Source organism: Rana temporaria, chromosome 4 (genome assembly GCF_905171775.1).
Source record: "Rana temporaria chromosome 4, aRanTem1.1, whole genome shotgun sequence".
NCBI classification, from domain to species: domain Eukaryota; kingdom Metazoa; phylum Chordata; class Amphibia; order Anura; family Ranidae; genus Rana; species Rana temporaria.
The window spans coordinates 293,314,551-293,330,547 of NC_053492.1; the positions used below are offsets into that span (position 1 = coordinate 293,314,551).

The window sequence follows — 15,997 nt, forward strand, 5'->3', positions numbered from 1 at the left end:
CTATAGTATAGAGGACACTTACGGGGGGGGGGAGACACTTGCGGGGGATTGTCAAGCTAACAAACATTAATACTTGCAGTAATTTGTGGGAAGTAATAGGATACTGTATGTGCTTGGGGGCGCTTTGGGAGGAGAAAGGACTTGTGCTACAAGTGGAAGTTGGATATAAAATCTGACCACCCCCCACCCCCCTGAAGGTCTCTCTTCTCCCAAAGCACCCCCAAAGCACATACAGTAGTATCCTATCACCCACTCCCCCTACCACCAAATCAAAGACATGCTAACTGGTACACAGGGGACAATTTTGGCATCTAGGCACCCTGCTAGAGATGCTGGGCAATCGCCCCAGGTGCCTACACTAACATTGACACCCGCTGCAGATCACAACTGCAGTACGTTTTGAATATGGTGCGGGAAACACACACAGAACGCTGATTTCTCGCACTGCATGCTGGTGTGAACTGGTCCTTAGTCTGGATTTGCAGGATTTTGTGTTTGTGAGTGAGGTTTTGTTGAGAAGAGGGGTTGGGGGGGGGATTTGTCCTGGGGGGATTTGGAGAGGGGGAAGAAGGGTCTGTGCTTTAATGGGGGAGAGAAGGGGTCATGCTGTAATATGGGGAGTAATGGGTTGTGCTGTGATGGGGTGGGGGATATGGATTTGTGCTAGAAGTGGGGATAGGATTTAAACTGGGAGGAAGGTCTGTGCTGTAAGAGGGATTTGGGAAATTATACTTGAAGGGGTGGAAAGAGTTTTTGCTGGGAGAATACATTTATATTTGGGGGAGGGAGGATTTGTACTGGGGGGATTTAAAGGGTGTGAGTTGGATGGAGAAGGACTTGTACTGGAATGGGAGGATGTGCTGGGAGGGAGGATTTGGTGGATGGAAAAGGATTTATTCTGAGAGGGGTATTGGGGGAAGGAGGATTTGTGCTGGGATGAGGAAGAAGGGGTGATTGTCCTGGGACTGTGGATTTGGGGAGGGTGGGGGTGGATTTGTGCAGAAGAAGAGGGAAGGAGATTTGTGTTGGGAGGGGGATTTGTTCTGGAAGGGGGAGAGAGATCTGTGCTGGGGGGAGGGTGTACTGATTAGTGCTGAATTATTTTTTTGGGACGGATGGAAGTGACGATTTTTGCTGAAAGGGTAAAGTTGGAGGAAATTTGCACTCTCCTTACCAGTACACTGTGCATTACACTGTGGAGGAGAAGGGATGGGGTGGCAGGAGGATGGTGGGGGCACCAAAGTGCACCTTCACTGTGTAGACGAAAATCCTTGCACCAGCCCTTGTAATTCCTGGAGTTGTCTTTAAAATGTTTGTGGGGAAATTTAAGTGTTGACAGCTTATTTCAAGGGTTAGGCTAAGGGTTAGGAGTGGGGTCTAAGTGTTAATGGCTCATTTTAGATGTAAAATATTGGGAGGCATCGAGTTAAGTGTCTAGGTAGTAACATCTATCAGAACCAGACCATCAAAACTGAGAACATAAGGGGTTGATTTACTAAAGGCAAGTGCAGTTGCTTCAGAGCTTGGTAAATGATGGAGAGCTCTGCTGACTTTCATCATCCAATCATGTGCAAGCAAAAATGCTGTTTTGTTTTGTTTTTCTTGAACATGATTGGGTATTCTTTGCAAAGTGAAGCTTTACCTCATTTACTAAGCTGTGGAGAAACTGCTCTTGCAGAGTGCAACTGCACTTTGCGAAGTACACAGCCTATTTGACCTTAGTAAATCAACCGCGGTGTCTCTTTAAAGTTTTTAAGTAAAGTTTTTGTTGCAAACATTTCAGATACATATGACTGCATTTGCAAAACAAATTCTTCTCATTTGATATTTTCAACTGTACTGATATTGTACAGAAAAAAAGTGAATTAATGAATTACCGTAATCACAATGTCTGTGCGCGAGCCAGCTATTTGCTACATATCTAGTGTTCTTTTTTCTCTTAAGAAACGGCATTATATGAATATAGATGTCAGCTTAGCTGTTCATGAATTAAAATATGTTGGATATGCAGCCTGTTTTCTGTAAAATGCTACTGTGGACAAAAGGAGAGAAGGTGTTGATATTCATTTAGGGAGTTACACTTTGGAAAGTCAGCCAGATGTTTGTATTCCTTACATTATAACATCTTAAAGTTTAATATCTTCTTTTTTATAATTTACTGGTGCTTTTATATATTCAAAAGTCACTGTTATTAAACTTTTATTCCACTCCTACACCTCCTAGCTTGCAAAAATCTAAAGGTCGAAGGAGTCTATATTTTCCCAGGTCTCATTTTTTACTTAGCGGCTGTACCAAAACTGTAATGCTCATTAAATTATTTCAGTACAACAAAATTTTTGTTGAGGGAAAAATTCAAATATCAGCTCTGATATACAGAAGATATCTATAATCATGTGAAAATGTACATTATTCAGGGCTGATTGGGCTCATTCAGTGTTTGGATTGGCAAAGGTCTTATCTGCTATTTGTCAGCAAGATATTTAGGGCTTATGCACACAGGACATTTTAAAAATAGCAGCGCTACAAACGTATTTTTTTTGCATTTAGTCGCATTTTTACCATAGTGTTTTTGGATTTTTTTTCATTAAAAACATTCCCTATAATGTAGAAACGCCTAAAAACGGCTAACGCAGCTTGACGTGTTAATAGGCTTTTTTTGCCATTTTTCATTTTTACCGCTCCTGTAAGCACAGGCTGGCAATGTTTTTTGCTGCCATTAAATGCTTATGCCTCCAAACGTCTCTGACAGTTTATGTTGGCATGGACACACAGGCTAACATGGAGGGGGTTTTAGGGGCAGTTAAAAAAATGTTGAATGCCCCTAATAGCAGCTGTAAAAATGTTCTGTGTGTATGAGCCCTTATTGTTATAGAGATCAAGGTCATCTCGCTTTAACCTCCCTGGCGGTATGATTCTGTCTGGAATTACGTACCAAAAGCGGTACAATTATTTTGCAAGGAAATTTGGCGTTTTATACTGTAGGCCTGCAATTCTTAGGAATAACTCATTTAAATCTGACCAAACAAGAGTCTAGTAGGCATCCCGGGTATGATTTAAAAAAAAAAAAAAATTATAAATTATAATATAATAAATAATTATAAATAATTATAACAAGTAATAATATAATTATAATAAAAATGATTCAATAATGTAATGAACTCAAAATCACTGAAATTTGCTCAGTTGCAGAATTGTCGCTGTTATTACTTTTATTTTTTTATGACGAATTTCCCCACAAATCGCTATCGCACAATTCTGCAAGTGATTATAATTTATTATCGCTGTTTTCTAGCTGCTCTAAAACCATTTTTAACATAAAGGGTCACTTTTGGACAGTCTACAGTTTTCAGGCAGAAAGAACAGTTTTTTATTATACAAAAGAACATGTAGGGCACTGGGCAGACCAGGGACAAGGGGGGTGTGTATTTTTTACATACAGTACTGTAATCTATAATATTACAGTATACCATATGTAATGTGTTTGTTTACTTTTTTGAATTTGGCGCCATTCTCCGCCCCCGTGCGTCGTAACGTCGCAGGGAACGGAGATCGGCGGCACACGGGGACACTGTGAATCGAGCGAGGACCCGCTCGCTCACACATCGGGGATGCTTCGCTGGATCCAGGGACAAGGTAAGTAACTTGTCTGTGGATTCAGCGAGCAGGTAAGCCGCGCCGCTGCACACTCTGCACAGCTACCCCGAGCGTGACTCAGGGATACCGATCCTGGCATAGAAAATCCACCGCGAGTCACGCTCGGGGATACCGCCAGGGGGGTTAAAAAAAACAAATACAGGCATACCCCACTTTTAAGTACACAACGGGACCAGAGCATGTATGTAAAACGAAAATGTACTTAAAGTGAAACAATACCCTTTTTCACTTCTAGGGTGTAGTGGGGGGTCCGGGACTGTAGTGGGGGTGTAAAGAGCTGTAGTTTAGGTCTCAGGGGCTGTAGTGGGGGTGTCAGGGGCACACTGGAACAGGGTGGGGTATGCTCTCGGAGCTTCAGCTCCTTCTACTGCGGCTGCAAAATGTCCGTACAGTACTTGTGAGACACTTTACATACACTCGCAGGTATGTCCTTACTCGCGAGTGTATGTAAAGTGAGTGTACTTAAAGCGAGGTATGCCTGTACATTTATTTTAACCTCCCTGGCAGTATGATTATGTCTGGAATTTTGTACCAAAAGCGGTACAATTTTTTGCATGGAAATTTGGTGATATGTATTATAGGCCTGTAATTCTTAGTAATTACTTACTTAAACCTGACCAAACAAGACTCTAGTAGACATCCCAGATGTGATAAATTTGAAACACAAACGCATGAATTATAATCTAATCAATAATATAATTTTATTCAATAATGCAATGAAAAATAATGAAATTTGTCAAACAAAGAAATTCAATAAACATCCTGAGTGTGAAACATTTTGAAGCATGGAACTGGACAAAGTCCGACGTCGCAATCAGGACAATGGAACCTTGTTTCTTTTCAGACTTTCTTTCCATTGCCATCTTTCTTTGAGCAGCAAACCACGCACATCCTGGTAGGTGCTGCCTTTCTTGCGGTTGGTGGTATGTAGTCCATAAAATGAAGACCTGTCAGGCTTTCTGGGTTGACAACGTTAACAGCACGTCGTCTGGGTCTGTTCGCAGCTACTGATGGTGTCTGGTGGTTGACAAAAATCTGCTCAGCCACCTTCCAGATAAAGTCAGAATGAACAAGTGGTATGTCACTCTTTGCTCTATAAAGGATATAAGAATTCCAAAGGCATTGTTCCAGAAGATGCCTGAAAATCTTCTTGTAATATTTATTTTGCTGTTTCCGCATCGCCGGGTAAAATGTCATTGCCTGATCGGCTCTGTCGACACCTCCCATTGTGTTGTTATAGTGGATCACAACTTGCGGCTTCAGCACATCTTTCCCATGTTTTATATGGACCATGGCAGTGGAGGTATTGTGCACGGTGCTCATGAGACACACATCCTTCTTGTCTCGCCATCGCATTGCCATCATCTTACCCTTCTGAAAGGCAACCATTTCTCTGTTTTTTAGTTTTTTCTTGCCAAACATAGATGGCATGTCACGTCAGTTTGGCCTAACGGTACCATACGCATCAGTTTTGTTTTGGAGCAAAACCTCATACAGTTCCGGAGACGTGTAAAAATTGTCCGTTGTCACACAATATCCTTGCTTCAGCAATGGCTCCAGCAGTGTAAGGACAGATGATGTGGCCATCCCATAGCGGCTGTACCTGGGGTTGAACTTCGTGCCTTTACCGGTGTAAATGATCGAATTCCAGATGTATTCGGTGGATGACTCGCAGTGCATGTAGAATTTGATGCCAAACCGCGCTCTTTTGGATGCAGTGAACTGTATCCAGTTTAGGAGTCCCTTGTAGGCCATCAGACTTTCATCCACACTGACATCCCTTTCTGGCACGTAGGCCTGCTGGAAATTGGTCACAATCATTTGGCATACCTCCCAGATTTTTTTTAGTTTGGGCGAAGGATGCGTGGCCTCATCAAACTCTTCATTGTTAGTGAAGTGTAAAAACGGTATTCAGACATCACGGTGCCAAAAAATGGAGTGGCCAGTAACCTATTTGTGGTCCAGTACCATTTCTGGAGCAGTTTCCCCACCACCCCCTGAAGAATGATGAGTCCCAGAAACTGCCAGATGTCCTCTTTAGTCACTGGTTCCCATTTTCTGGTTCTGGAAAACCTGGCATGCAGCGTAGCGGATTGCTGCTCTTGGTAGCGGTTGGTCTCTCTGACAATTTTTTAAATTACGGCCTCAGTGAGAAATAATTTCAGGTACGCCAGAGGGTTGTCACTCTCAACATCTACCTTAATCCCAGGTGATCCAGTGAATCGGAATCTCGGGGGCGCTACCTGGTCCGTATCGCTGTCTATAGTGCACCATGTGCGCACATCGCTGAGGTCAGGTGCGGGATCATCGCCGTTATCACTTTCTGGATCAGTGTCAGAGTCAGATGACAAATCTCCCCACGACTCACTATCGCTCTGTTCTGCAAGCAACTCTGTGTCGCTGCTGCTGTCGCTCATCTGATCCAAAAGCGCCTTTGTAGGAAAGCGCTTTTTTTTGCCATTTTCAAAAAAAATGTATGGGCACAAATGACAAAGGCAAGGGGCACTGTAAGGGCACTGTGTCAGATTGCAAGGTGATACAGTGTAATCCTCTCAGATTACATTGTATCACCTCCTTTTATGTGTTGTGTTGTGTTTTACGTTTGAATTTCCCTCCCAGTTCCGCTCCCATGCACCATTGCTGCTACAGGGAATGGAACCAGGAAGTCAGACGGACGGACGGCGTGGCGGGGATCTCGCTGGCGATCACAGCAATGGGAGATCATTGCTGGATCGCCAGGAGAAGGTAAGCCACGCCGCTGCAGGCTCTGCACAGCTACCCCGACCGTGACTCTGGGTTACCGATAATAGCAGAAAAAAAACACCCGAGTCACGCTCGGGATTACCTCCAAGGAGATTAAATAAAATGAAACCAAAAATACAATGCTGTAATAAGCGCCGAGTCTCTGAAAAAGCTATTTTGTGGAATAGGGTTTAGGCTGGGTTAGTAAGAGGGCATCTACAGCGCTTCACTTTTTCCACATTTTGTTATGTTACAGCCTTATTCCAAAATTGATTAAATTCATCATTTTCCTAAAAATTCTACAAACAATACCCCATAATGACAACGTGAAAGAAGTTTGTTTAAATTTGAGCAAATTTATTAAAAATAAAAAAGGAAAAAATCACATGTACGTTTTCACAGCCTTTGCCATGACACTCAAAATTGAGCTCAGGTGCATCCTTTTTCCATTGATCATCCTTGAGATGATTCTACAACTTGATTGGTGTCCTGTGGTGAATTCAGTTATAAGGCACACACTTGTCTATATAAGGTCACACAGTTAACAGTACATGTCAGAGCACAAACCAAGCCATGACGTCCAAGGAATTGTCTGTAGACCTCCGAGACAGGATTGTATCAAAGCACAGATCGGAGAAAGGGTACAGAAAAACTTCTGCAGGTCCCAATGAGCACAGTGGCTTCCATCATCCGTCAATGGAAGAAGTTTGGAGCCACCAGGACTCTTCCTAGAGGGGACCGCCCGGCCAAACTGAGCAATCGGGGGAAAAGGGCCTTAGTCAGGGAGGTGACCAAGAATCCGATGGTCACTCTGTAAGCTGGATTATGAAAACATCTTCACTGCAGGGCTGCCTTGTCCTTTTCCTGTGCCTGAACTTCTAGTGTTCAGGTGCATAATGTCTCCAGGCACCACACCACCTCTATTGACAAAAATACCACAGTCTGTGGCTGGAGGAGATCCTGTGACTTACTGGGCTCCCTCTCATTACAGATTGTGGTATAAGCAGTGAAAGCAATCAAAGAGGTCCAGCCACAGGAAGAGATCAGGGCATCCAAAGATTTCTCCAGAATACAGCTGCCTGCATGATTTGAGACATCCTAATTATAGAAAAGTGATGTCACAAAACCTGTAGAGCAAAAAGAAAAAGAAAACATTAAACTTAGATTTTAAGGAATATCTACAGCTAAGCTACCTAGTTACGTGAACAGGCACCCATCCATCCTTCTCTATTTAGGGATAGTCCATACTCTAACATACAATGCCCTCCACAAGTCAACCTTCCCTCTTTACTAAAAAAGTGAAATAGTCTTTTTGAAATATGGCTTTATTTTCCTTTATCATAGTTTGTCAGACTCCATGCCCCAAAAAATTGACATACAGTATTCACGCAAACTTTAGCTTTCCATGCAAAATATTGTAACATTTTTCAGCCATAGAATTCATATATACAACCACAAATTTCAGCAAAACTCTATAGCCCGTTTGAATAGATTATGTGTAATTTACACCAGAGCCCCCCCCCTCCTTTTTTCTTTCTTGTTTTTTTCTCTTCTAATGTACCATTTTCTTTCTCTTAACTTACAAAGCATCTCGTCTTTATACTCTCCTTCACATCGAGCTGAACATAAATGGCTTCCCCCCTCTCTTCCCCTTTGTCTACACTAGGACTTGGTATATTGTTTCTCCAACAGTCTGTAAACATTTGTAACTCTGCTTGATATTATACAATTAGATGACCTTCTGCTGGAATCTATATTCTATACTATAAGGTTTTCTAACCTGCTTGATTATTATCCTTCTGAGAGCAGCCAACTGGCAGCATCATGGGAGACCTACAGCCCTAATCATTAAATCACCCAAATCGAGCAAAAAATGTAATCCCATGTACATTTGCTGCTTATAGTATAGGCTAAGCCAAAGCATTTTTAGATAGAATAGGGAAGGAGTAGAATCTCTGTCAGAATTTTGCTGCTGTCCCTAGCCATGTCACTTACTGTTTATGTGACTTGTACAAATATCTCAACAATGATCCCAACCTAAGTATAAAACGTTTCAGTCCCAGGGAGTGGAAGAGGACACAGGGCCACACAATGAGACTGGAAGTGAATCGGTTTAACCTTAAGCTGCGTAGGGTTTTTTTTACTGTCAGGACAGTGAGGATGTGGAACTCTCTTCCACAATCAGTGGTGTCGGGAGGAAGTATGGATAGTTTTAAAAGACTCTTGGACTGGCATCTTAGCGAAAACAATATACGGTATATGGGAAATGATTTTTCTACACACACATACCTACACAGGTTGAACTGGATGGACTGTTATCTTTATTCAACCTTACCTACTATGTAACTATGTAACTATGTTTGTAATGCAATTTCCCGAAGAAACTATATTTGCATGCGGCTATACAAATCTGTACTTAGATTGTTAGTGCACCTCTACAGAAAATCTGTAAAACCGACCTAACACCAGTCCCCAAGTGTCCCCCCCCCCACCCCCTTACTGCTGTACTTTCCTCCCATGACCTCAAGCTGTCAAAGCTCCTGCTTTCTCCCCCCTTCCCTACTCCTACAGCGTTTCCAGTACAGGCGGACTCTAATGGTTCAGCACCATCACATGGTTGCCACTGACCAATCAAAATCCATCTGAGCCATACTGGCAGCACTGTACAGAGAGGAGAGAAAGCAGCAGGTATTTCAAATCCCCAGGCCATTGCAGTTGACAGCTCAGGTTTGAAGAAGGTAAGTATAACAGAGACCAGGAGGGACGGGAGGGGGTCCGTTGTTAGGTCACTTTTACAGATTTTCTGTAAAGGTGAACTTACACTTTAAGTACTTGCCTACAAGAGCCAACATAATGCAAACACTGATGAGCAGGATACCACAGTGAAAGGTACAGTTAACCACTTGCTGTCCAGCCGTCATCATTATACTGCGGCAAGGTGGCAAAATCCTGCAAATCGCTTTAGGTGTAGGTCGGCTCGGGAACTCGCTTTTGTGGGCATGCGCTCCCATTGGCCAGCGGGGGAGCCAATCAGCAGGTCTGGAGTACTCGATTTCCGTGGGCTACCCGTGATCGTTTCCAGCAGTGACAGAATGGGGATCTGCCTATGTAAACAAGGCAGATCTCCGTTCTGACAGGGGAGATCACATAGATCCTGTCTTTCTGCTAAGCAAGGAGGTGGATCAGTGTGTTTCCCCAGTCAAACAGCCCCCCATACAATTAGAAAACAACATTTAACCTCCTGATGTTAACCCCTTTCCTGCCAGTGTCACTAGTTTAGTACAATAACAGTGCATATTTTTAGCACTGATTACTGTATTAATGTGATAACTTTTGCGCAAACCAATCAATATACGCTTATTGGGATTTTTTACCAAAAATATGTAGCAGAATATGTATCAGCCTAAACTGATCAATACATTTTTTTTTTTTTTTTTTAAATCGTTAAATTGTAAATGTTTTATAGCAGAAAGTAAAAACAATAGTTTTGTTCTTTAAAAATGGTTGATGTTCTTTTGGTTATAGTGCAAATACCACCAAAAGAAAACGCTATTTGTAGGAAAAAAAGAACATCAATTTTTTTTTGGTACAGTGTTGCACTCATTTCAGTTAAAGTGATGTAGTGCCGTATCGCAAAAAAGGGCCTGGTCAGGAAGTGGGTAAATCCTTCTGGAGCCGAAGTGGTTAAATATGAGTATACCTTAGATAACACACTACGTAAGTACACAGTGGTAGAACTACTGCCATAGCAGCCCATGAGACTGCCATAGGGTCCAGGACAGGGAGGGGCCCAGGACAGGGAGGAACGCAGTGGGCACAAGAAGGTATGTACTCAGGAAAGAGAGGGCAGATGGTTTGGGCCCACCACTAATAGTGTGACTATTACACCTACTGTAGCACCTTTAGTGTTGAGAGTGCTGAGTGTGAAAAAATGTAATCACAAGGAATCACCATTCTACACACATCTTGGCACTAGAAGAGCGTGTTCAGCTATGTGCTCTGGGGTAGCAGAAGCTTAGGATAAATGAGAAAGGTGAGTGTGCCTGCTGGAGCTGGAGAAGAGCTGATAGAGAGAGTATTTATATATGTTTTGTAAAGGGATGTACAGTATATCATTCTCTGGCGAGATGGGGGTCTATATAATGATCCTGGAGTAAAAATTTGCATAAACGTATCATATATCTAAATTGGTTTAGCCATTTAATAGCATTTATGAGCACCTCAGTACAACACAATGTAAGGTGTGAGTAATGGTGTGCTGTCTGCTCTTTTTGTGCTTTAAAGCGGAGGTCCGGTAAAAAAAAAAAAAAAAAATTAAAAGTCAGCAGCTGCTAACACTGTAGCTGCTGACTTTTAATAAGGACACTTACCTGTCCTTGTCGCCAGCGATGTCGGCCCCCGCCGAGGTCGATCCTCGATCCTGGCAGCTCCAGGCGCCGGCATCCACAGTAAGGGAAACAGGCAGTGAAGCCGTGTGGCTTCACTGCCCGTTTCCTACTGCGCATGCGCGAGAAGCGTGGTGCTTTGTGAATGGGCAGGCTGCTTTCTGAGATACACACAGTTCCCAGAATGCAGCGTGCCCCATTCACAAGAAGAAACCGAGTGTAGGAGGAGGAAGAGAATCCACCGCGGAGGATGAAGAGGCAGGTTCTGGACTTCCGCATATCAACAGCTATTTCGGGTAAGAACATTATTTTTTTTTTTTTTCATTTTCTTTTTTTTTTTTTTTTTGAGGAAAAAAAAAATTCAGGGTGGAACTCCGCTTTAAGCTTCATTTTGGCTGATTAATTCTGCCCACCCCTAAAGTTGTCCCCAATCCTGTGGAAAAAAAAGTTTTTTTTGTACTTACAGTTTTGGTGTCTTGCGCGGCGTCCATCGGCAGCCTCGTCGGGTCCGGCGTTCGTCTGCGGCTTCGGGTGTCCTCTTCGTCGGGTCCGGCATCCTTCTGCGGCTTCGGGTGTCCTCTTCGTCGGGTCCGGCGTCCTCGCGTCCTCCCCGCTCGTTTCCCGCGCCGAGTTTTGAATACTGCGCTGACATATACAGAGCGCAGTACACTCGTGTATTGTCGGCAATGCTCGGCTACCCGCGCTGACGTCCTGTACATCCAGGACGTGAGCGCGGAAGGAGCCGAGACTGCCCGACTATACCCGAGTGTACTGCGCTCGGTATATGTCGGCGCAGTATTCAAAACTCGGCGCGGGAAAGCGGGTATAGTCGTATACCGCGCACCCACGATTTTGCCCTGATTTTCAGGGCAAAAAAGTGCGCGGTATACAAAAACAAAAAAGTCCAATCTGCAGCAACTTGTAGATTTATTAAGAGAGTCAAAAACACATCAAATTACAACAGTTTCAGATCCATCAAGAGGCAGGAGACACAACATATATACACACGTCACACACATACATATATATATATATATATATATATATATATATATATACACACAGGTGCACAAGCTGATCAGAACAGCACACACCCAGCAAGAAACTAGATCCTTTAGGTGCAAATCAGACAACGGACATCATCCAAGCTTCAATATGTAGAAGTCCAAGCTGCAGCACCTTGTAGATTTATTAAGAATTAAAAAACTCATTAAATTACAACTGTTTTGGATCCGTCAAGATCCTTTATCAGGTATGAAAGCATGAAAGTGTATAGATCCTCTGTTTCAAGAGGAGCTGAACCTCTACACACCAGCATACAGTCATATATACAATACAGTAATTTAAAATTTGTAGAGATAGCATGTAAAATCATAGGAAAATCATAGTAAAATGACACACGCAAACATATGTGTTATTATTAAAAATGCAATGTAATTTCCCTTTAGATATCTCATATATCCATTGAAAGTGTTACTGTTTATACTCATTTTTATATTTATATAAATCCATAACATTGAAAATCATTTAGAGTCAGTTTGCCATAATACCCAGACTTCTGGGGATAGAAAATATAAATACTCTTAAATGCCATTTACCTTTAAATCTGGTGTTTATTATTGAAAGCTTTGACAGGAAATAAGTAGTAAAAATAGTTTTCCCCTACCAGCTGCAAACAGAGTTTCATTCAAAGTCAAAGGAACTTGGCCGAGAGTGTCTTTTTGTTCCTGTCGTTTGGATAGTCTGTGTTGTCTGGGAATTTCAGAAATACTGTAACTTCTTGTAGAAATGCCATTGATATATATTCATTACATAGAAAAACGTTAAAAAAAAACTCTAAGAATAAAATGTGCATACCAAATTTAAGCAGGAAATATTGCCTAAGCTAAGTGTATGTGAAATCATGGAATACTTTGCTAGATATAATAACTAGCAGCCATTTCCTTTTTCAGGTAAAGAAACCGTGCCCAGAATCAGATGTTCCAGAGCCTCAGAATTCCAGGTAACCAGCATTAAAATGTTTCACGGTTTGCAGATGGAGTGCAAAAATGATTTGTAAGAAACTGGTGCTACTTTCAAGGGTAAATCATACCAAAGTGTGAAAGAAAGCAGAGGCAGCAAAGACTAGGGTGTATGGCATATGGGCTAGGCTAACGTGCTTTGAAATGTAACTCACACCAGGCATGCTAATGGTGTTAATGGCTTTTACAATTAATACGAGAGCGGCATGGAAAGGACGAGAGGAGATAAAAGCAGGAACACTTTGCAGAAACAATATTGCCAACTTGTCACCTGTTACACATCAGGATTTTTTTTTTTTAGCTTCCAGCTACTTTAGAATTATAAAGTCTTACAAAGACTTACAATGAACTATTTTTGTTTAAAAACAGATTTGCTATGCAGGGCTGAATGCAAAGCTCCTGACAGCTTGCTTGTAGCTTTTTAAAATGTTTGTGGATTATTTTCAGTAATAACATTATCAGCATTCTGGAAAGTTTTTTCTTTGTACCGTATGTTTAATCCAAAGAAATATGTGCTAGTGTAATATAACTTGAGGGGATAAAACCCTAGCTATCCATAGATGTACAATTAGTAATTTTTCCACCGGGTGCTACATTTTTCAACCTTTAAGTTCAGTGCTTGCAACCTTTCCTCATAACTAATATCCTCCAGACCTTTTTTTTAGCTTTGTTGCCCATCTTTGTACTTGCTCCATTTCCAGTAAATCCTTCCTGAGGACTGGTGCCCAGAACTGGACAACATACTCCGGGTGCGGCCGGACCAGAGTCTTATAGAGTCTTGTAGAGCGGGAGAATTATAGTTTTATCTCTGGAGTTAATGCCCGTTTTAATGCATGTCAATATTCTATTTGCTTTGTTAGCAGCAGCTTGGCATTGCATTATCTAATAGGACCCCCAGGTCCTTTTCCATCCTAGATTCCCCCAGAGATTCTCCCCCCAGTGTATAGATTGCATTCATATATTTGCCACCCAAATGCATTATTTTACATTTTTCTACATTAAACCGCATTTGCCATGTAGTTGCCCACCCCATTCATTTGTTCAGTTCTTTTTGCAAGGTTTCCATATCCTTCTGAGAAGTTATTGCCCTCCTTAGCTTAGTATCGTCCACAAATACAGAGATGTAAAGGTTTACCCCACCCTCCAGGTCATTTATGAACAAATTGAATAGGATTGGTCCCAGCACAGTATCCTGGGGAACCCCACTACCCACCCCTGACCATTCCAAGTACTCCCCATTTATCACCACCCTCTGAACTTGCTCTTGTAGCCAGTATTTAATCCATGTACTCACCCTATGGTCAATGCCAACTGACCTTATTTTGTACAGTAAACGTTTATGGGGAACTGTGTCAAATGTTTTTGCAAAATCCAGCTACACCACGTCTATGGGCCTTCCTTTATCTAGATGGCAACTCAACTCCTCATAGAAGGTTAATAGATTGGTTTGACAAGAACGTTTCCTTATGAATTCATGCTGATGCCTGCTAATGATGCCGTTCTCATTACTAAAATCTTGTATATAGTCCCATATCATCCTCTCCAAGAGCTTGCATACTATTGTAGTTAGGCTAACTAGTCTGTAATTCCCAGTGATGTATTTTGGGCCCTTTTTAAATATTCGTGCTACATTGGCTTTTCTCCAATCAGTTCCAGTCAGTAGACTGTCACTAAAAATTTTGAACAATGGTCTGGCAATTACTTGACTGAGTTCCCTAAGTATCCTTGGGTGCAAGCCATCTGGTCCCGGTGATTTATTACTGTTAAGTTTCCCAAGTCTTATTTTAATTCTGTCCTCTGTTAACCATTGAGGTACTTCCTGTGATGTGTAGTTTTGGTTACTTAAGTCCCCTCCATTCCCTTGTGAAGACTGAGGAGAAGAATAAATTCAATACCTTCGCCATCTCCCCATCTAAACAGATGTCCTTCCTCATTCTTTATGGGGCCACTATGGTCTGTACTCCCTTTTTTACTGTTTACATACTTAAAGAATTTCTTGGGATTTGTTATGCTCTCCTCCGCTGTGTGTATTTTGTGTTCTAGCTAAGCCACCCTAATTGCACCCTTACATTTCTTCTTGCATTCTTTATGGAGTCTGAATGCTGATGATGATCCCTCAACCTTGTATTTTTTGAAGGCCTTCTCCTTTGCTTTTATATGCATTTTTACATTAGAGTTAAGCCATCCAGGACATTGGTTCGCTCTTTTAAATGTATTTCTCATTGGGATGCATTGGCTAATGCCCTTATTTTTATTTTTTTTGCTAATGCCCTTATTTAATATGCTCTTAAAGCAAACTCATCTCTCCTCCGTGTTCTTTGTTAATAAGATATTATCCCAATTTATGCCTTCTGGCAAGGTTCATAGTTTAGGGAAGTTGGCTCTTTTGAAATTCAGTGTCTTTGTATTCCCCTTATGTTTCCTATTTGTGTGATTTATACTGAAGCCAATTGACCTGTGATCACTGTTTCCTAAATTGCCCTGTATTCCACATCCGAGATCAGGTCTGTATTGTTGGTAATCAGTAGATCCAGTAACACTTTATTTCTAGTTGGTGTGTCTACCATCTGACCCATGAAATTGTCCTGCAAGACATTTAGGAACTGGCAAGCCTTAGACGAATGCGTGGTTCTCCCCACCCAGTCTTTGTATGGATAATTAGTAGTGCAGTGGACGGTGCCAGTAGTGCAGTGGATGGTGTCCATAGGGCAGTGGGTGGTGTCAGTAGAGCAGTGGACAGTGCCAGTAGTGCAGTGGACAGTGTCACTACAGAAGCAGGCATGTCAGTTAGGCAGTGTACCGTGTCAGTAGGGCAGTGGATGGTGTGTGAACAGTGTCAGTAGGGCAGTGGCTGGTGTTTGTAGGGCAGTGGATGGTGTCCATAGGGCAGTGGACGGTGTCAGTAAAGCAGTGGACATATCAGTAGGGCAGTGGATGGTGTCAGTCAGTAGAGCACTTTACAGTGTCAGTTAGGGGTGCAACGGATCGTCACCGATCCGTGATCCGAACGGGTCACCCCGTTCGGATCGGCACACCATGCGGTCCGCGGAACGCTCCGGAGCCTCGGCCGTAGGAAAGTCCCCGGCTTCGGCCTAGCTCCGGAGCGGCGGCCATCTTGCTCCACCCCCTTGTTCTTGTCAGAGCCCAGAGCACAGCGTGACACGCCTCCCAGCCTCAGCGCGCAAATGGAGCGGA

The 15,997-nt window shown here is 42.5% G+C and overlaps 1 protein-coding gene across 11 annotated transcripts in view; it reads left to right on the forward strand.

The window, feature by feature from the left end:
• EYA4 (EYA transcriptional coactivator and phosphatase 4) overlaps nt 1-15,997 on the forward strand; it is a 377,003-nt gene that overhangs the window by 174,896 nt on the left and 186,110 nt on the right. For all 11 annotated transcript variants that reach the window (XM_040350451.1, XM_040350452.1, XM_040350455.1 and 8 more), the window contains one exon: nt 12,734-12,783. In XM_040350451.1, the coding sequence (XP_040206385.1) occupies nt 12,734-12,783 (50 nt within the window). The remainder of the gene's footprint in view (nt 1-12,733; nt 12,784-15,997) is intronic.